The sequence below is a fragment of the Lagenorhynchus albirostris genome, chromosome 12 (genome assembly GCF_949774975.1).
Source record: "Lagenorhynchus albirostris chromosome 12, mLagAlb1.1, whole genome shotgun sequence".
Classification (NCBI taxonomy): Eukaryota; Metazoa; Chordata; class Mammalia; order Artiodactyla; family Delphinidae; genus Lagenorhynchus; species Lagenorhynchus albirostris.
In genome coordinates this window covers 82,418,768-82,439,440 of record NC_083106.1, presented here as the reverse complement: position 1 = coordinate 82,439,440, position 20,673 = coordinate 82,418,768, and the positions used below count along the sequence as shown (strand labels likewise).

The window sequence follows — 20,673 nt, the reverse complement described above, 5'->3', positions numbered from 1 at the left end:
ATGTAAAGGCTTCATGTTAGTGTCTTTTTCTGGATGAATTCCACCAATTTGCATAATAGAGAATTTCTCATCTTTCCACTGAATTTTAAAGTTGGACACTTTCTCTCTCTGGCTAGGTACATACGCTCTGAGAGGTCCATAATTCTGATTAACTTCTGCCTGTCTATCATCTCATCCAACATCCTCATCCTGGTTGGACAGACTCAGACACATAATAAGGTATGACTGGTGATTATTCTGCTTCTCTTTCTGCGTTTATGTTGTGACATAAAGTTGGCTATTGATAATCTATATGTTTATTCTTGATAAAATAGGGAACTTCTGATGAAATTATTTTTAAAAATAAAAATATTTTATTTGTTTCTGAATAAAAGTATTGGTGATTCCAGTCAAGAAATACATTCCCTTGGCTTAATTTCTTGGGGATTGAGAGGCTGTTTATAATAGTAAACATATGTGTTTATTAAACATTATGTCAAAGCTCTATGAGTTCAAAGCCTTGGAACATCAAAAGCACAAATTTTAATTCATTATCCTAATTGTAATAGAATTTCCTGTGTTTTGATCTAATTTATTAACATACTGATTCCTAAAATTCAACTATAAATTGCTAACTAGTGTAACATAGCTGTTGAAAAATCCGCCAAAAAACTTATTTTAGACAATAACCAAAGACAGTATTAGGAGGAAGTGACTCTAGATTTTATGCTTTTCAAAAAGTTTTATTAGGCAGAAAGTATTTTGATACTTAAACAGTTTTGTAGTTCTTTAACTGTGTAACACTTTCAGCAAATGTAAAATATATGACTTGAGTTGAATGACCATGTTTTTTGAGAAATGATTGTCAGTCTTTTTGCTAAATGACTCTGAAATACATACCAAGAAACCCATAATAGAAATCTTAAATTAACTTACCCCAACCTCAAAGGAATTCTGTTAAAAAATGCTTTGATAATATTTGCTGGTCAGTTTGGGCCTGTTCTTTTCTTAATTTTTTTCCAAATACTAAAGTCAATAATTGAACTTCTTCCCTATAAGCTATCATTTTTAGAACATCCAATGCACTTTTCAGTAGGTACTTTCACTATATTAGATATTTGTAAGACTTGCATCAACATCAAAGATTATGGATAGTTTGTTTATTTTGCTAACTTACACTCCTAAGAATCTGATTCCTACCCAAAGAATACAATTTGGGGTCTAGAGAGGTCTGGGAAACTGCTTAGGTGATTCTGATGAAGATTTTATCTTGACCCATATTACCCTAGGACTGTGGGGAGGGGGTGGAGGGGGGATAAGCGGAAGGTCACTAACCATGAAGGACAAAAGCAAAAAAGGGAACACCAATAAGAGCCCAATAAGGAGCCTTGTGGAAGTAAAAAGCACTTTCACCTTTCACGTATCTGAATGTATAGTTCTTTTCCCATTTCTTTCCTGTGTCTTCTTAAAAAAAGGTGAGACAAAGTAAAGTCTATTAAAATATATTTCAGGGCCACCTTCTGACTATTTAACCTAAATTTAACAAGAAATTCATGGGAAAAAGAAAGTCAGAGGAAGAAAGGAGAAAGACCACAGTGAGGGAGATGCAGTTGGAATTGGGAGGGGAAAAAGAAGTGTGCAGAGTAACCAGCAGAGGGGAAATGGATGGGGGTAGGCGCAAGCAAGCTGGGAAGGGAAGGAAAGGGCTGGGGATGAAGGAGGGGAGACACCCCGTGAGCCCTGAGCAGTGAAGAATCCCTCATCTCACCCCTGTCCTCGCTGTTCACCTGGCAGGACCTCAGATCCCTTAGGAATGCTCCTTCACTTGTTCATACCTGGTCACAATTCTTTAACTGTTTGTCCTTGAACCTCCGTGCAAAGAAGAAGAGCTTTCCTCTGAAGTAGAAATCACTTACTGGGTCTGGGAACCAGAAAAATTCAAGCTAGAGTTAGCTTGAGCTGGTAGCTTGTTTTGTTTTGTTTTTTTCCACCAAAGTCTCCATGTCATTTTTTACCCTCCAAACACTCTTGAGTTATGTCCCTCATTAGAATATGGAAAACATCATTGTCTTCAGTAGGAAATATGCTTTTAAAACTGCTTTATGCTGTCTGGCAAAGTTTTTACAAGTTCTGAGCCAAATGGTCAAATAGTAGAATTTTCCACAAGGTTTACCACATATTTTAGTGGTTGTTGTGTATTTCTGTTGGATCATTGCTGTTCAGTAGAAATACACTCTAGGCCACAAATGCAAGCTATGTATGTAATAGTGACAGTTTGGTAGCCACATTAAAATAAGTAAAAATAAACAAGCAAAATCAATTTTAATAATATATTTAACTCAGTATATCCAAAAGATGACCATTTTAACATATAAGTAATATTTTTAAATGTTAATACAATGTTTTAAAGTTTTTTAAAATAAAGTCTTCAGAATCTGGTGTGTGTTTTATACTTATAATACATCACAGTTTGGGCCAAGCGCATTTCAAGTGCTCAGTGGCTACATGTACCAAGTGACTACCATGTTGTGTAGGTCTAAATGGTAATGATACTTAGAGACTAAAGAAGTTTTGAGAAATTACATTCTGCTTGCCCATTTTTGCTTTTCCAGGTTCTCAATATCCTGTTGTCGTTTTTTTTTAAATTAAAATGTCTGCTAGATATCTATGAATATTATGAGCATCAAAGGCAAGATAAGACAAGTCTAGTTTTACATTTCATTTCTGATTATGAAGCATGGCCGGCATGGGCTTGGTTTAAAAAAATAAAAGGTCAGTTTAGTTCTGTTTCTGCAGAATAGATTCTATATGGTTTTGGGATCCTGGTGGTTCTGTTCCAGATAGACTGTGCTGATTTCTGCTGCTACACTGTTGATGCGTGTGGGGAGGAGTGGGGGATAGGTGGTAGTGATGATAAAGAAAATGAAAAATTATTGTTTTTCTCTCATGCTACGTTAATTTTGCTTTACTAGCTCTGAGTAGATGATCTTGCAAGCCTAGGACAATCCACTATGGAGTGACTAGGAGAGAAAAATACAACACAGTAGGATTTTATTCTTAGTCTCTCTCAACAATATCAGGTTTCCAGAGGAAATAATCGTATATTTTATTACGATACATGTGCTGAATTCAATTAAATTGACCTCACTTCATTTTAAATATATGTGAAATAGCAGTATGTGCAAAGCCATACCTGCTTCACTGTTTGGCGGATTAATGATGTCTCAAAAAAAAAAAAGAGAGAGAAAAAAATATGAAAATGTATTATCCATATAAACTCATGATCTGTATAAACTCCAGGACAGTATTTTAAAAAGGTAAAATATTATCAGTGGGTACAGTATATTTTTTAGGGTGTGTGTAGGATCCCTTCGCTGCTGTGGGCATTTTGTAATTGATCAAATTCCTATCTTTGATTTCCCTGGTAAATTTTGATTGATGCTTTACCATTCCTCACTTGGAAAAATGGAAGCATCTGAGAGGGCTTCTTTTTTTTCTATCTATAAATTTATTTATTTATTTTTGGCTGTGTTGGGACTTCATTTCTGTGCGAGGGCTTTCTCTAGTTGCGGCGAGCAGGGGCCACTCTTCACGGCGGTGCGCGGGCCTCTCACTGTCGCCGCCTTCTCTTGTTGAGGAGACCAGGCTCCAGACGCGCAGGCTCAGTAGCTGTGGCGCACGGGCTTAGTTGCTCCGCGGCATGTGGGATCTTCCCAGACCAGGGCTCGAACCCGTGTCCCCTCCATTGGCAGGCAGATTGAGAGGGCTTCTTTGGTACTGCCTCTGAGAGTTGTCATGGCTAGTTTGTGTGAAAACTGGTATTTGATACTGAAGTCCAGAATGGTTTTGAAGTGTCAGACTGGGATCTTTCTCCAAATTGCTTGTTGAAATATAATTGATTCAATTATCTCACTACTGAGTATCTCTGCTTTCTTTTGAGTTGGGATAGAAACAAGCTGAAATGACCCATTGTTTAAAATATGATGTATTCAAATCTTTGAACTATAGATTCAATTGCTGGTAGCAGAGAAAGGAATCAAATGCATTTCTTCTATCTCTTCTTAAAATGCAGTTATAAAATGTAATTATAACTGACTTCATTATATTTCAAGCTATCTTATAAAATTTCATTGCCCTTTGATTTCTCTGTGTATTTTAAATTTCAACCACTATATTCCTTTATCACTTGAATGTTGTTTATTTTTAGAATTTCCTTTGTACCTTAAAGTATGCAAATGGTTTTTGTTGAGCCATATATTCAGAGAATAGTTTTCTTAATCACAAAAATATATATTTACCTTCTTCTAAAACACTTTGAGATGATTTATCATATTAACCATTTTATAACACTCTTTTTAACTGATGGAAGTCAAATTTGGTAAAACAGTTGGATATATATATATATTTTTTGGTTAGATAATGGTGGACACCCAAGAAGATTCTGAGAGAGAACTTCTCCCTATAACCTTACTACCAGGTTATAATGAAAGGAAGCCAAGTCTAGATTCAATCAGACAGTGTGATATTTATTAGATAAACATTTATTAGCAAATCAAGAGCAAAACCTGTTCTGTAAACTCAATGAAACTATAGGTCTCTGTCATTTTAGATATTTTAACCATGACCACACCTTGTATGCAACATTCTCTTCAGGTGAACATAGCAATACTCTAGAGACAGACTTCTGTGCCTTCAATCAGCATCTTTCAATCAGAAATCCTCCTAATCGAGTGTCTGAGTACAGAATGATTGGGGGTAAAACTATGGGCCTCATTTCTATGAAGTACAGGATATAAGCTTCAAAGCTTCAGGATATAACCACGCAGTCTATTTAGACTAAGAAGTGTTTAACTATATTAGCTCATCTACATATCTTTCAACGCCTTTATTTTCACCAAGGGAACCCATAATAATTGACTAGGCACTAGTTCATCAATAAAGATCAATCTCCTCTAGTCAGTTTGATAATAATTGAAGTGTTGATTGTGGATACATCTACCTAAACCCAAAGACTTTCAGTTGACCCTGCAAGACTCTGGGGTATGACCCTTTCAAATACAATGCCAGCTGACTGCCTTGTTCTGTGCATTCCTGGACAGCTCCTAGGATTAAAGGTTGAACTAACTAGCACATATATATCAATAGTATCATACTGAGAATACCAAAGTGTTATAAAATAAATTACAGACATCCTGAATAGACATCCTTATTTTGAAAAAGAATAACTAAATGTGAGAGGGCAAAGTTAGACCCTAACTTTAGTCCCAGGAGACCTACAAGACCTAGCAAAAGTCCTCATTGACAAATCAAGGAAGCTTCCCAAATTATTTCAGATGTGCAGACATTTCCTTATCACTCTTCAGAAAGAATTTCTCTCATAATTCTTTATGTATGGACCACTGAATTACATAATAGGCCTGTGTCTTTTCATTCAGTCTTGCAAAAAATATAAAAACTCTGTGTTGGAGCACTTTTTAAAAGTCACATAATCTACAAAGTTTGCTTACTACATCCGGCGCTTATTTATCCTTTATCAAGTGTTGTTATGTTTTTTGGTTTTTTTTATTATTATTATTTATTTATTTATTTTTGGCTGTGTTCGGTCTTCATTTCTGTGCGAGGGCTTTCTCTAGTTGCAGCAAGTGGGAGCCACTCTTCATCGCCGCGCGCGGGCCTCTCACTATCGCGGCCTCTCTTGTTGCGGAGCACAGGCTCCAGATGCGCAGGCTCAGTAGCTGTGGCTCACGGGCCTAGTTGCTCCACGGCATGTGGGATCCTCCCAGACCAGGGCTCGAACCCATGTCCCCTGCATTGGCAGGCAGATTCTCAACCACTGTGCCACCAGGGAAGCCCCATGTTGTTATGTTTTTGTTATGTAGTTTGCCTAGAGATAATTAGTAAAGATAGGCCAAACTAGAAGGCTGTGGTTATTCTAATGGAAGATGTTTTTGTGTTGTCAGAATTGCGGGGTTTTTTTAAAATAAAATCTTGAATTTTAATACTTTAATTAGGTGAAGAACTCTCTAATTCACTTATTTCTCCCATGACTTTCTTTTGCGAGAGACTGAGATTCTCCACACATTTATCAATACTTCCATGCCTGGCCTCTGAGTCTATACGTGTTCAGTTTCTGAGGAGGAATACTGAGTATGTGCTTTCAGCCACCCAGTCTGTCCATTCTGATACCACCTGAAACCGTCTGCTCTTCTCTTGAGGGTCAGGCTCTCCAGGCTTCCCTGGAGACATCCATCTCTCGGTGGTGAAGGTGAAGAGCAGGCATTTTAAGCCAGAGAGACCCAAGCATCCTACATCTCCTGCTTCCTAGCTGTGTGATCCCGAGCGTGATACTCAGCCTCCCTGGACCTCAGCTTCCTCTCAGTATCTCCCTTACAGTGTTGCTGTCAAGGTTACATGAGAGTACATAGGAAGCACCTTGTAAGCACTCCTTAAACAGTTCTTGTGATCATGGTGATGGTGATGATGGTGATGACTCACAGACATACATCTGATTCTGAATTTCTCTTCTGAGCTTCAGATTTCCTCGTGTCCAATTTGCTGCTCACCACTAAATTTCCCATTTATGTCCCTGCCCCACACTCAAACACATTATATATAAATTGCATGTACTTTCTGTAGTCTCCAACCCAGTTACATAAGCTGGAACTCTGAGCATTATCCTTGATACCTCCTTCTTCCTCATGTAGTAAATCTAATAAATCAGCCCCCTGTGCCATGTGTACCCTCACATATTTCTCACCTCCAGCTTTTTGCCTCAATCAGGTATGAATTACCTTCACTAATCTTCCAGCATCATTAACCCCACTCTCTACCTTGTAGCTCAAGTGATGGAGCTAAAATTCAAATCTGACCACTCCACTCCCCTTAGCAAACATGTATTGTTGTCTGACCTCCTACAGAAGTGATTTTCAAACTGTGCTCAGACACAAGAGGTGAGAATGTTTTATTTATCTGTGAAGGTTCCTATTCTCTGATTTTCTTGCATTAATATATTGGGGCTCAGGAATAAATTGTATTGAGAAAGAGTTCTATAGCTTATCAAACTTGAGAAACTTTAAACATGACCTGCACTGACCTCTTCATTTTCGGTCTATTTTACTGACTTTTTTTTTTTAGTCACACCAGCAATACCAAACTGCTTACAGTTCATCAAAATCAAGGTGATTGCTTATTCCTCACTCCCCTCCAGCCTGGAGTGCTGTTACTCTCCTGCACCCCACCTGATTTCCCAAACATCTTCATCTGGCTTGTGCTCATCCTTGACACTCTTCCTCATTTGTGAGGCCCTCTCCCATCCTCAACATTTAGGTACCCCAGCTCTGAGGCTCCATCATTCTTAGTGCAAAACTACTGTCTTGTATTTTGTTACCTGTTTCCAACAAGGCTATACACTTCTTAGGGCAGGGCTAGGTTACATTCATTCTTAAATGCATTGGCAACATAGAATCTGAGTACGGTAAATATATAATAAATCTTTATTGAATTAATAAGTAAATAAATTTATTTGAATTCATCATTTAGGCTTATACCTGTGGAGCTAACAGCTGTGGTTAGTTTTACAAGGATTAGGGTCTCCCATTCTAGACAGAATTTAAGCCAACGTAGTGATAAAGACTATTTTCCTGGGGCCTGGTTTAACCTCTAAGTGATCGATGGCATGCTTTAAAGGAAATCTGGTTCCTGGGTTTTAGTTAGAGACTCTGAAATCCAACAAATATGAATATTCCCACTTGATAAGTCATGTAAAATAATGTTCTTAACCTTCAAAAGGAATGTGTTTATTCATAACTTCTCTCATAGAAGTCACTTCCTGCCAATAATGTCCCAAATCCATGTCTATTTTGTCTCAAAGGCATTTGTGATTCCAATGGCTGAAGCTAAAGCTTCCTATTTAGATTTATGAAAATCTCATTTATTGACTTGCTGTGATGTTTGTAAAAGGATTTGGATATAATAAGCTTAGGTGTGATTCATTTGAGTCCATCTTGAGGCATCTTACTAATTCTCCCAGGGTTCTTCTAGGTTCCTGAAAACCTTCATCAAACCATGGAACAGAACGGTATGTTAGTTTCCTGATTTCCCCAGGCTCCTGGCAGCGAGGATTATTGTGCCTTGTTGGTATGGGGCTCACAGACTGAGAGGTATGGGATTGGAGGGACTCTCTTGGCCCACTTTAGCTTTCTTGTCCCCTGACCATACATTTCCAGTTATGTGTGGTAGGAGCCAAGGATCACGTTATTGAAGTCAACTTCAAATTAGGGCAAAAGATCAATATGAAGAATGGGTTTGAAACAAGCAAAGGAGATGGAAGGGGCATTAACTTGACAACAAAGAGTGACTGGAATGGTTATAGTAACAGGAGGCAAATAAGCTTGAGGGAAAAGGAAGCCCATTTGGACATTCACGGTGTGTTCTTAGGTCAGTCTCCAGAGCTGGACAAAACTCCTGGAGAGAGAGCATTCCTTCAGCAGGGGAGACTTGTGTGCTGGTAGTTGCTTTGGAGGGTGTCAGACCTACCCTGACTACCTCTGTTCATTTATCCTCAAGCAATCGTGCAGAAACGTTCTACAGGCAACGTAGAGACTCCTCCATTTGGCCAATCCCTAGTGTCTATCCCAGCCACCCCACTTTAGACCTGGCCTTCATGATTTCTCACTGGAGGAGCATAATATTCTTCCAACTTTTGTCTTGCTCCCTTAGCCTTTGTTTACATTAGCATATTACTGTGCAAAAGATCCTAAATTTAAAGGAAAACAAGCACCCACCTGATTAAGTCATTCTCCTGCTTCCAGCTCTACAGTGGGTCCGTAGGGCTAATGAGATTAACCCCACGTTCTGAATTGCCTCTAGTACATTCAGGGCTGCCTCTAGTATATAAACTGACTTTGTGGGACACAGAAAGGGCACTCCTTCTGGACAGATGAATTATAAAAATACTCCTGTCTCTCCAGGCTGAGGTGGCCTCCAGCAGAGCTTCTGGTCTCCCACCATTGCTCCCTGCCAGGGGGCCCGTCTCTATGCTTCCCAGTGCATTCTAGCCCATGTGTGCTTGGCCCACCCTTGCCTCTGTCCCTCTGTACTTCGTCTGATAAACACCTACCACCCTTTGGAAGTTGGCTTATGTAAATCATCCTCATGAAGCCCTTCAACACCTCCATAGCATGTGGCATATACCTCTAATTTTAGCACCAACATTACCCAACAACTTTCATTCACTGATCAACCTTGCCCACTTACTGTGATGCTCAAGGGTGGTTTTTTTTTTCTGCTTTTAGGTTTTAAAACCACTACTGTTAATACTTGTTTAAACATGGTATGAAATCAATAAATGCTGAATGAATGAAGCTGTGGCTCTAACGATTAAATGAGGGATAATGTAACAGCAGTAAAGGCAATTGTACATTGGGGGCCTTATTTGGGATAATTGCAACCAAGGTCAATTATTGTTGTTGTTTTATGATGAGAAAAAGTAGTTGAGAAAAACACCTAAGACTTGTTCTGAGATCTTTCTCTGATGAGAGATGATAAGTTAAAACAGATTTTATCTTTTTTTTCAATTTTGAATTTGTTTTTAATGAGTTTGGGGTGTTTGGGGATGGGGGAGGTATATCATGGCTGGTAGTACTGGGTTGTATATTTTTTTGGTATACCAGCTTTGCATAGATGAAAATTCTTCCTATTGGTCATAAATAATTTGGGGGCTCCCTGACATTCTGAGTCTAGTCTGGTTTTTTGGTTTAAACACCATATGATTTACAATAAGCAGTGACAAATTTTCCAGTGATTAGAGCATGGCAGGACAGTAGGAAGAGATTGCGATTAGGTCTCAGTAAATCTTAGAAATGACTTGGTTTCACATTCTTACAGTGTCCTCTCTTCAAAGAGAGCTAAAATATTTTGCAAAATATTGGGGCAGCTTAGAGTGCTGTCCCTAATGGTGTCACTCTTTTTGTTTTTTGTTTTTTTTTTTGGTGTTTACTTGGAAATTTTTTAAATTAAGGTATAGTTGATATAGAATATTATAAAAGTCTCAGGTGTACAACATAGTGATTCACAATTTTTGAAGATTATACTCCATGTATAGTTATTATAAAATATTGGCTATATTCCCTGTGTTGTATAATATATCCTTGTAGCTTATTTTATACATTGTAGTTTGTACCTTTAAATCCCCAACCTCTATTCTTCCCCTCCCCTCTTCCCTCTCTCCGTGGTAACCCCTAGTTTGTTTTCTACATCTGTGACTCTGTTTCTATTTTGTTATAGTCATTTGTTTGTTTTATATTTTAGATTCCACATATAAGTGATATCACATAGTATTTGTGTTTCTCTGTCTGACATTTCACTAAGCATAATGTCCTCCAAGTCCATCCATGTTGCTGCAAATGACATTTTTTCATTCATTTTTATGGCTGGGTAGTATTCCATTCCATGTGTATTTGTGTGTGTGTGTGTGCATGCACGCACACCTGTGAGTGTGTATTTGTGTTTGTGTGTGTATTTATATATACACATACCACCTCTTCTTAAGCCAGTCATCTGCTGATGAGCACTTGGGTTGCTTCCATTTTCTTGGCTATTGTAAATAGCGCTACTATGAACATTGGGGTGCATGTATCTTTTCAAATTAGCGTTTTTGTTTTCTTTGGATATATGCCCATAAGTGAGATTGCTGGATCATGTGGTAACTCTATTTTTAGTTTTCTGAGGAACCTCCATGCGGTTTTGCATAGTGGCTGCACCAATTTACATTCCCACCAACTGTGTACAAGGGTTCCCTTTTCTCCCATCCTTGCCAACATTTGTTATTTGTGGTCTTTTTGAAGGTTACCATAAGTCAGATTTTATTTTGATGCAGGGATATCTGAGAGAGAATTTGAGAAGTCGAATGATTCTCCAGGAGTATGACAGAAAGGTTGAAGATTATTTTTCTCCTCTAGAATCAAACCAGTAGAGAAATTACAAATTTCTCCCTATGTATGATTTTTTAACTTTCTCTATTCTCAGTACCTAATATGAAATGGTCAGAAATTTGTCTAATGTCAACAAGGGAACCATGTAGTATAATTATAACTTATAATGTTTATGAGAATTCTGAATACACTCTAAAGTACTGAAGTGCTAAAAAAAAACACCACATAAAGTGAACTGTTTTAAATCATATTCTCACAAAAGTGAAAGTCCCTTGAGATAAGATGATAATAGTTTTCAGTAGTCCATTATGTTAACTTTGTGGCCAAAGAGAACTCTTTTTTTTTTTTTTACATCTTTATTGGAGTATAATTGCTTTACAATTGTGTGTTAGTTTCTGCTTTATAACAAAGTGAATCAGTTATACATATACATATGTTCCCATATCTCTTCCCTCTTGCATCTCTCTCCCTCCCACCCTCCCTATCCCACCCCTCTACCTGGTCACAAAGCACTGATCTGATCTCCCTGTGCTATGTGGCTGCTTCCCACTAGCTATCTATTTTTTGTTTGGTAGTGTATATATGTCCATGCCACTCTCTCACTTCATCCCAGCTTACCCTTCCCCTTCCCCATATCCTCAAGTCCATTCTCTAGTAGGTCTGTGTCTTTACTCCCATCTTACCCCTAGGTTCTTCATGACTTTTTTTTTTCTTAGATTCCATATATATGTGTTAGCATACGGTATTTGTCTTTCTCTTTCTGACTTACTTCACTCTGTATGACAGACTCTAGGTCCATCCACCTCATTACAAATAGCTCAATTTTGTTTCGTTTTATGGCTGAGTAATATTCCATTGTATATATGTGCCACATCTTCTTCATCCATTCTTCCGATGATGGACACTTAGGTTGTTTCCATCTCCTGGCTATTGTAAATAGAGCTGCAGTGAACATTTTGGTACATGACTCTTTTTGAATTATGGTTTTCTCAGGGTATATACCCAGTAGTGGGATTGCTGGGTCATATGGTAGTTCTATTTGTAGTTTTTAAGGAACCTCCATACTGTTCTCCATAGAGGCTGTACCAGTTCACATTCCCACCAGCAGTGCAAGAGTGTTCCCCTTTCTCCACACCCTCTCCGGCATTTATTGTTTCTAGACTTTTTGATGATGGCCATTCTGACTGGTGTGAGATGATATCTCATTGTAGTTTTGATTTGCATTTCTCTAATGATTTGAGCATTCTTTCATGTGTTTGCTGGCAGTCTGTATATCTTCTTTGATGAAATGTCTATTTAGGTCTTCTGCCCATTTTTGGATTGGGTTGTTTGTTTTTTTGTTATTGAGATGCATGAGCTGCTTTTAAATTTTGGAGATTAATCCTTTGTCAGTTGCTTCATTTGCAAATATTTTCTCCCATTCTGAGGGTTGTCTTTTGGTCTTGTTTATGGTTTCCTTTGCTGTGCAAAAGCTTTGAAGTTTCATTAGGTCCCATTTGTTTATTTTTGTTTCTATTTCCATTTCTCTAGGGGGTGGGTCAAAAAGGATCTTGCTGTGATTTATGTCATAGAGTGTTCTGCCTATATTTTCCTCTGAGAGTTTGATAGTTTCTGGCCTTACATTTAGGTCTTTAATCCATTTTGAGCTTATTTTTGTGTATGGTGTTAGGGAGTGATCTAATATTTTCATAAGTACTTCAGAATCTAATTCAAGTGTTGGTAAGGTTGGAGGGTAAAGGGCCATATATTAAATATTTGGGACTTTGTGGGCTATAGCATAGCTGTTGTAGCTCAAAAGCTGCATCAGCATGGATATTAAGACATGGATGTGGTTGAATTTGACATGAAGTCACTGTTTGCCAACTGTGAGCAATTTTGAGTTTTCTAGAAACATCTACTGTACATGTAAATGGAAGAACTACAATGTCAGCTGAGGCCAGCCCATTTTTAGGCTGATGCTTTTATGTAAAAATAACCTGCAGTTCTGAAATCTCCACCCAAGGTTTTGTCTGTATAGCCTGCAGAACTAGAACAGGAGACCTGTGGCAGTTTCTGAAAAGGCCTCTGCAGAGATAAGAAGGAGGGAAATGTACTTTGAATTCCTTCTTTGGAGCAAGAACTAAACACAGAGTTTCTTCATATGGTGACTATTGGTTACCAGTATATACAAAATGAGAATAAAACATGAATCCAATCACTCTCGACCAAGTAAGACCTTTTATGAATTGAAGAAGCTAAAAGCAGCTAACAAATGCCCAGTGCATGAGACAACAAAGCTGGCTCTTTGTAGAAGAGAACTTCTTAAAGTACAGCAATAAATGGTGAAGCCCCTATTAGAGGAAGTCTCTCTCACCTGACAGTCTTGGGCAGAAAAGTAACATCTGACACAGAAAAGAAGGATGGCAGAGTCCAGCTAATTCCCCACTGAATTCAACCAGATACAGAGTCTTTTTTTCATGTCTCAGCCTCCGGTACTCACTGTAGCCTAAAAACTGTATAATTATTATGTATCTTAGATCATAAGCATTGCTACAGCAAGCCTCAGAACTAAAGCACAAACACTAATGCCTATTACCAGAAAAAATGAGTGTGTTTGAAGATTAAACTTCACTCTTTAGTTCTTTTGTGATGCTAGTCAGTTCATTTTAAATCTTAAGCCTCATAAAAATGAAGTAGGCATATGATTGAGTTTAAGTCTTAGCTATGAAATTTAAGATTTATGAAATTCAGAGTGTGTAAATTAAAATATTTATAGTTATCTAGGCTGCTAGAGAACTGAATCAAAGATTAAAGTTTCAATTGTAAAGAAGAAACCATTAGCTTAAAGAGTAGAAATGTATGATAGAATGATCATTTTTAATTATATATAATTTTTTTTTTTTTTTTTTTTGCGGTACGGCGGCCTCTCACCGCTGTGGCCTCTCCCGTTCCGGAGCACAGGCTCCGGACGCGCAGGCTCAGCGGCCATGGCTCACGGGCCCAGCCGCTCCGCGGCATGTGGGGTCTTCCCGGACCGGGGCACGAACCCACGTCCCCTGCATCGGCAGGCGGACTCTCAACCACTGCGCCACCAGGGAAGCCCAATTATATATAATTTAAATTATATATTAAATTAAATTTTAATTCACAAATATTCATGATGAGGACCTGGATACATGTTCTATGTCAAACTACAATACACATAGTTTTTACATATCTCTATAGATGTGTCTGTGGTAGATGATACATCAGTATATACACACAACTAGGACTACAAAGGATTTTGAATGAATCTTATCTGTGTCTATTTTACATTCTTATTGTTAATTAAATTCTATTTGTATTTTAAAGTGATTTCTCCTAATGGACAAGAATAGTGTATATTACTTTTAATATAAATTATTATATTTATATATAAATATATATATTATATTTATATTAACTAATATAAATTAGTTCTGGGTTTTTGTTCTCATACAGATAACTTACTTTTGTTTCTTTTTGTTAAAAATAAGAGAATCTGTTTCTCTGTTTAGAAACTTCTGTTATATATTTTCCTAATTTCCAAAAGAAAGTTACAAAGTGAATCCTGTATACTTAAGGAAGAGCACCTTTTATAGAAACGAAACAGGTAATCATTTGCTGCGAAAAAAATTCCCTCCAATTTAATGGCCCTAAACATAAATAAATATTTGCAGTCCTCCCAGTTTCTGAGTCAGGAATGTGGGTGTGATCTAGGTGGGTAGCTCTGCTCAGCATCTCCCCTGGGGCTGCTATTAGATGTGGGAGAGCCACGGTCCTGTGGAGGCTGGTCGGGGGTGGAGGATGTGCTGTTAGGTGTCGCATCACTCAGGTGGAGTGGAGGCTTCCCTTACCCTCACCTGAAGGCTCTTTAAGCTCTACCACCCACTGGCTATGTGCCATTTGTCAAAAGTTACTTTTCCATTCTCCACACGCCAGCCTAGTGATCTTTTTTTTTTTTTTTACATCTTTATTGGAGTATAATTGCTTTAAAATGGTGTGTTAGTTTCTGCTTTATAACAAAGTGAACCAGTTATACATATGTTCCCATATGTCTTCCCTCTTGCATCTCCCTCCCTCCCACCCTCCCTATCCCACCCCTCCAGGCGGTCACAAAGCACCAAGCTGATCTCCCTGTGCTATGTGGCTGCTTCCCACTAGCTATCTACCTTAAGTTAGGTAGTGTATATATGTCCATGCCTCTCTCTCACCCTGTCACAGCTCACCCTTCCCCTTCCCCATATCCTCAAGTCCATTCTCTAGTAGGTCTGTGTCTTTATTCCTGTCTTATCCCTAGGTGCTTCATGACATTATTTTTTCTTAAATTCCATATATATGTGTTAGCATACGGTATTTGTCTTTCTCTTTCTGACTTACTTCACTCTGTATGACAGACTCTAGGTCTATGCACCTCATTACAAATAGCTCAATTTCATTTCTTTTTATGGCTGAGTAATATTCCATTGTATATATGTGCCACGTCTTCTTTATCTATTCATCTGATGATGGACACTTAGGTTGTTTCCATCTCTGGGCTATTGTAAATATAGCTGCAATTAACATTTTGGTACATGACTCTTTTTGAATTATGGTTTTCTCAGGGTATATGCCCAGTAGTGGGATTGCTGGGTCATATGGTAGTTCTATTTGTAGTTTTTAAAGGAACCTCCATACTGTTCTCCATAGTGGCTGTACCCATTTACATTCCCACCAACAGTGCAAGAGGGTTCCCTTTTCTCCACACCCTTTCCAGCATTTATTGTTTGTAGATTTTTAGATCATGGCCATTCTGACTTGTGTGAGGTGGTACCTCCTTGTAGTTTTGATTTGCATTTCTCTAATGATTAACCTAGTGATCTTTTTATATTGTAAATCAGATTGTCTGCTTTAAACCCTTCAGTCAGAAGAAGTGAAGCTTCTGTTACAGCTGGAATGAAATCCAGACCCCATAACACAGCCCACAAACTCCTACATGACCTGACCCAGAGTCCTTCTCTCCCTCACCGCTCATATTCATTCCATCCCCTCCTTCCCTGCGTTTCTGTCTCACTGGCCTTCCTTCCAAAACACCATGGAGGGTACCCAGCAAGCCAGCGGCCAGATGACCTCACACCAGGTCTGTGCCCGTCGTCCTGGTCCAAAGACCAGCAGGCCACTCACGCATGTCCACCTTTGTATGCTGGGCCTGGCCACGTTCTGTCCCCACCTCAGGACTTTGTCCCCCATCCCCTCTCTCTGCCTTCATTCTGAGACTAGCCTCTTCACTGACACATGGCTGCAGCTGAAATCTAATCTACTCAGAGAGTCCTTCCCTACAACGCCACTCCTCCAAACCAAAACACTCATAGTTTTCTCATTGCTCTTTTCAAAGAACCCATTCTTTTTCTTCATAACCATCACTGTAACTCGTCATCTTATTTTTAGATAAGGGTGGAGGGGACCTTGTCTGCTTTATTCACACTGTGTACCCCCAGCCCAGCACAGCCCCTGGCACATAACAGCAGGCAATCCTCAAATATCCCTATACAGATGCAGGGGATGTCTAACTCTCAGTTGTTGAAGTTGCCGTTGTTTTCAAATCTAGAAGTGGGGAAGGGATGTTATGGGGATCAAATAAAATGACGCCTAAGAGAGTGTCCAGCACACGATAAGCTTTTAACAGAGATAAAATATACACACAGGGAGATGTACAGTGAATAATGCAATGAGTGTTGGCCAACCTGCACCAGGTAACCAACACCACAATCTGGACAGGGAACATTCCCACCACGTAAAAAGTTCTCTGTCCTCTTCCAGCCACCCCTCCCTAGAGACCACCATCCTTCCGATTTCTGTCATCATACCTTAGCTCTGTCTGTTTTGGAATTTCATACAAGTGGAATCTAATAATGAGTACCTTTCGTTCAGGGCTTTTTTCCCCATCATAGTGTCTCTGAGCTGCATGTTGTATGTATTAGTAGTTAGTCCTTTTATGTTGCTGAGTATTATTCCATTGTGTGAATACACCACCATTTTTTAATCCATTCTCCAACTGAGAGACTGTTGGATTATTTACGGGGTTTTTTGTTATTATGAATAAAGCTGCTTTAAGTTTCTTATAAAAGTTTTGGGACAGACATGTATTTTCATTTCTCTAGGTTAAATACCCAGGAGTAGAATTGCTGGGTTAAAAAGAAGTTCGAGTATTTTTAAAATTTTATTGGAGTACAGTTGATTTACAATGCTGTGTTAGTTTCAGGTGTACAGCAAAGTGATTCAGTTATGCATATGCATATATTCATTCTTTTTCAGATTCTTTTCTCATGTAGGTTATCACAGAATATTGAGAGGTTAGAGTATTTCTAACAGAACAAAACTGCTGAGCACTTTTCCAAAATTGTTGTACCATTTCATGTTTGTACCAGCAATCTATGATAGTTCCAGTGTTCTACACCCTCACGAACATTTAAATTTACATTTTCCTAATAAGTAATAGGGTTTAGCTCTTTTTCCTGCACTTATAGGCCATTTTATAGCAACTTCTGTGAAGTCTCTGTTTAAGTCCTTTCCTCCCTTTATAAATTGGATTGTTTCTCTTTTTATTATTGCTTTGTAAGAGGTTTTTAAACTAATGTATTCTAAATGCAGCTCTTTTGTTTTATATATATATATAATGTTTATATACCTTTCATATATATGATACATATACGTACATATTATTTTCTCCCAGTCTGTGGCTTACCTTTGTATTTTATTAATGGCATTGTTTGCTAAGTAGAAGTTTTTTTAATTTTTTTAAAATCTAGCTTATCATATTTTCCTTTCATAGTTTGTGTTTTGTGAGTATTCTATAAGAGATCTTTGCTCACTCCTCCAGGTCATGAAGATATTCTTCTAAATTATCTTCCAGGAGTCTTATAGTCTTAGCTTTTATGTAGATCTATGGTACATCAAAATAATTTTTATATATGATCTGATGTAGGGATTGGAGTTCAGTTTTATTCTGTATGGATACCCTATTGTCCAGCACTGTCTGTTGAAAGGACTTTCCTTTCCCCTGTGAATTACTTTGGTAACTTCATAAACAATTAAATTATATTAAGTCTGGAAATCAGAGTTTGAGTTCTCTAGTTTCATTCTTCTTTTTCAAGATGATTTTATCTAATCTAGATCCTTTGTCTAGATTTGCCTGATCTAGATTCTTTGGGTATCCAAATGAATTTTAGAATCAACCTGTCAATTTCTGCAAAAAAATCTGTTGTGATTTTGTTGGCATTGTGCTTCTGGTTAATGTGGGGAAGAACTGATATCTACTTTCAGTAACTATTATTATTAAATTAGTAGCAGTGGGTGTGGATTGGCTTCATGAAGTAGAATCGTGACCAATTGGATAAGGATACTGAGAAAGAAAGGAGTGTCATAAACTGCAATGTTGTTTTGGCTCTGGTATAATGTTCATGTTTAAACTCAAGAAATAGTTGAGGGGAATCAGTGTCCAGTGTCACTGATGGGGGGATCTGTGTCCTGCTCTAGGGAAAGTATTCTGCCCCAAGCAATTTTTCCCTCGTTCTTTAATCCTTCGCCCTTTTGGGACTTTTCACTTGATTACTTCCTACATACGTTTTCTCTAAAATGTGGAGCGCTTTCCTTCCAAAATGGTGTCTATTTTCATCAAAACATATGCAATTACGGACTGAATTCGTCTCTTTAAATTTCTTGAGCTTGTTAATTACCAGCTGAGGCAAAATTGTGTCTAAGATCAAAAGTTCACGGACCACATTCTCTTTAGGCACGTAGGCCTGTCTCTTGATGTCTCTTACGACTAGGCACAAAAAAAGTGTTTTTAGAGTGAGCAGTTATGCTCCCCTCCAGCAGGTCAGAGGCACACTTTTTACATGGGAGCAAAGCAGTTCTCAAATTAAGGCAGAGAAAGGAGCATAAGGGACAGAATCTATGCCAAGCAGACCACTTCTGACTTCATCTCCAATGAGTGAGAACAAATTTAAAAACCCATTAGTGAATATTCGGTCTGGAAACCATTTATGTTTTAAATTTCACTGACTAGGTTTTTCTTTTTTTAAAGTATAGGTAGTATTCTGTTATCTGGCTTCCTTTAAATTGCTCAGCATCCAAATATCTGAAAATAGCCACTCTTTTGCCTATTAATGCAAACACAATGAACGTTGTTATTCAAAAGGTAAAATAAGCCAAATACTGGAAAGGATGTTGTTGAGTATAAACTGTGTTTTACTATTAGAAAGTCTTTTCTATTTGTCCCTGTGAGGCTGTTTCAGGAATATGGAAACAGGAGTGTATAACATAATAATTTCTATATTTTTTTCCTTTTACTTTCTATACTGTCAAGAAAAAATGACGCATTTTCTTTGATTAGTAAACCCTAAAGCTATATATCTTATAGTTATTTCCCAGATTTACCTTGTTGATGTTTTTCATATTCAATAAGGACCGATTTTTATTTTTCCCTGAAATGTGTTTATATTCCATCCTGCACCCATTTGCATCCCTGGCAACCTTGCATCCAGCAGTCCTCTCATTTGGGTTTATTAACTGTGGGTTGTAAATAAAAAAAGAAATGCCATCTGAAGTAAACAAAATACTGTTTACCTAGTTCCATGGCTCACGAGCAGTGATAATCTCAGTTGAAAACAAATAACAAAAATGCATTCCACAGATGGGGGAAAAGTTAATTATTTTCCATTTTGTCTGCTGATCAGGTTCAAGATTGAGTTGACTGGTCTGCGTTAGTGTCTCCAAGGGGGATAGTGTGAGTTTTATGAGCAAAGTACATTTTCAGCGTACATTCTCCACTGGATGCCCACTTGTAATTTCTTTTGGTGATAACAGAGCTCAGCTATGCACATCAAGGGGAAACACAGTTCTTCGGGGAATCACGCAGGGTGGCTCACACAGTGTCCTTAACGCTTGTTCGCAGATCTATCTATTTGTAGAGATGGGGCTGTTAGTCTACGGTGGAGATGGCTGGAGTGTGTTTATGCATCTTCCCCAGCCTCATGTCCAGGCATGAAGAGGATCCTTGTTAAGCCTCCAGAGCCCATTTGTTGGAAAAGGGGAATTTGAATGAAATTGCCACAGCTAGCAACATAAAGAAAATGCTTAAGCTCCATTTTCAGAAATGGAATTGTATTCACAGAGAAGGATAAAAAAAGAGACAACTGTTTCTGCTGGGAGAATTCTAAGATCAATAAAGGAATTCTTGAGGATTAGAGAAAAACTACCAAGTTTCAGAATTGGAAATATTGTTGATGGAGAAGAGCTGCTTTTTTATATTTTTAAATATAAAAAGTAATCCCACGCAGCCATGATTATTTCTTTTTTTATTATTTTGTATTGGGGTATAGTTGCTTTACAGTGTTTGTGTTTGTAGTTTCTGCTGTACAACAAAGTGAATCAGCTATACGTATACATATATTCCCTCCTTTTTGGATTTCCTTCCCATTTATGTCACCACAGAGCACTGAGTAGAGTTCTCTGTGCTATACAGTAAGTTCTCATTAGTTATCTATTTTATACATAGTAGTGTATGTATGTCAATCCCAATCTCCCAGTTCATCCCACCTGATTATTTCTTATTCTTGTAACTTTACGGGAACGTGAGTAAGGTATAATATTGGGGTCCTTTTCATAGAATACTGGTAAAAGGGACAACTTGTTGACATAAGAAATGTCTGCATATTGAATCCATGTGTATATGGGAGTGAAGAAAGTTGGGAATTGTGCTGAGTATGAAAATATTAAATACTAA

General features: G+C 38.0%; 1 protein-coding gene across 1 annotated transcript in view; it reads left to right on the top strand.

The window, feature by feature from the left end:
* The window catches only part of ADGRB3 (adhesion G protein-coupled receptor B3), a 791,667-nt gene that overhangs the window by 646,518 nt on the left and 124,476 nt on the right, over positions 1-20,673 (top strand). The window contains exon 18 of the mRNA XM_060167396.1: positions 117-219. Within this exon, the coding sequence (XP_060023379.1) occupies positions 117-219 (103 nt within the window). The remainder of the gene's footprint in view (positions 1-116; positions 220-20,673) is intronic.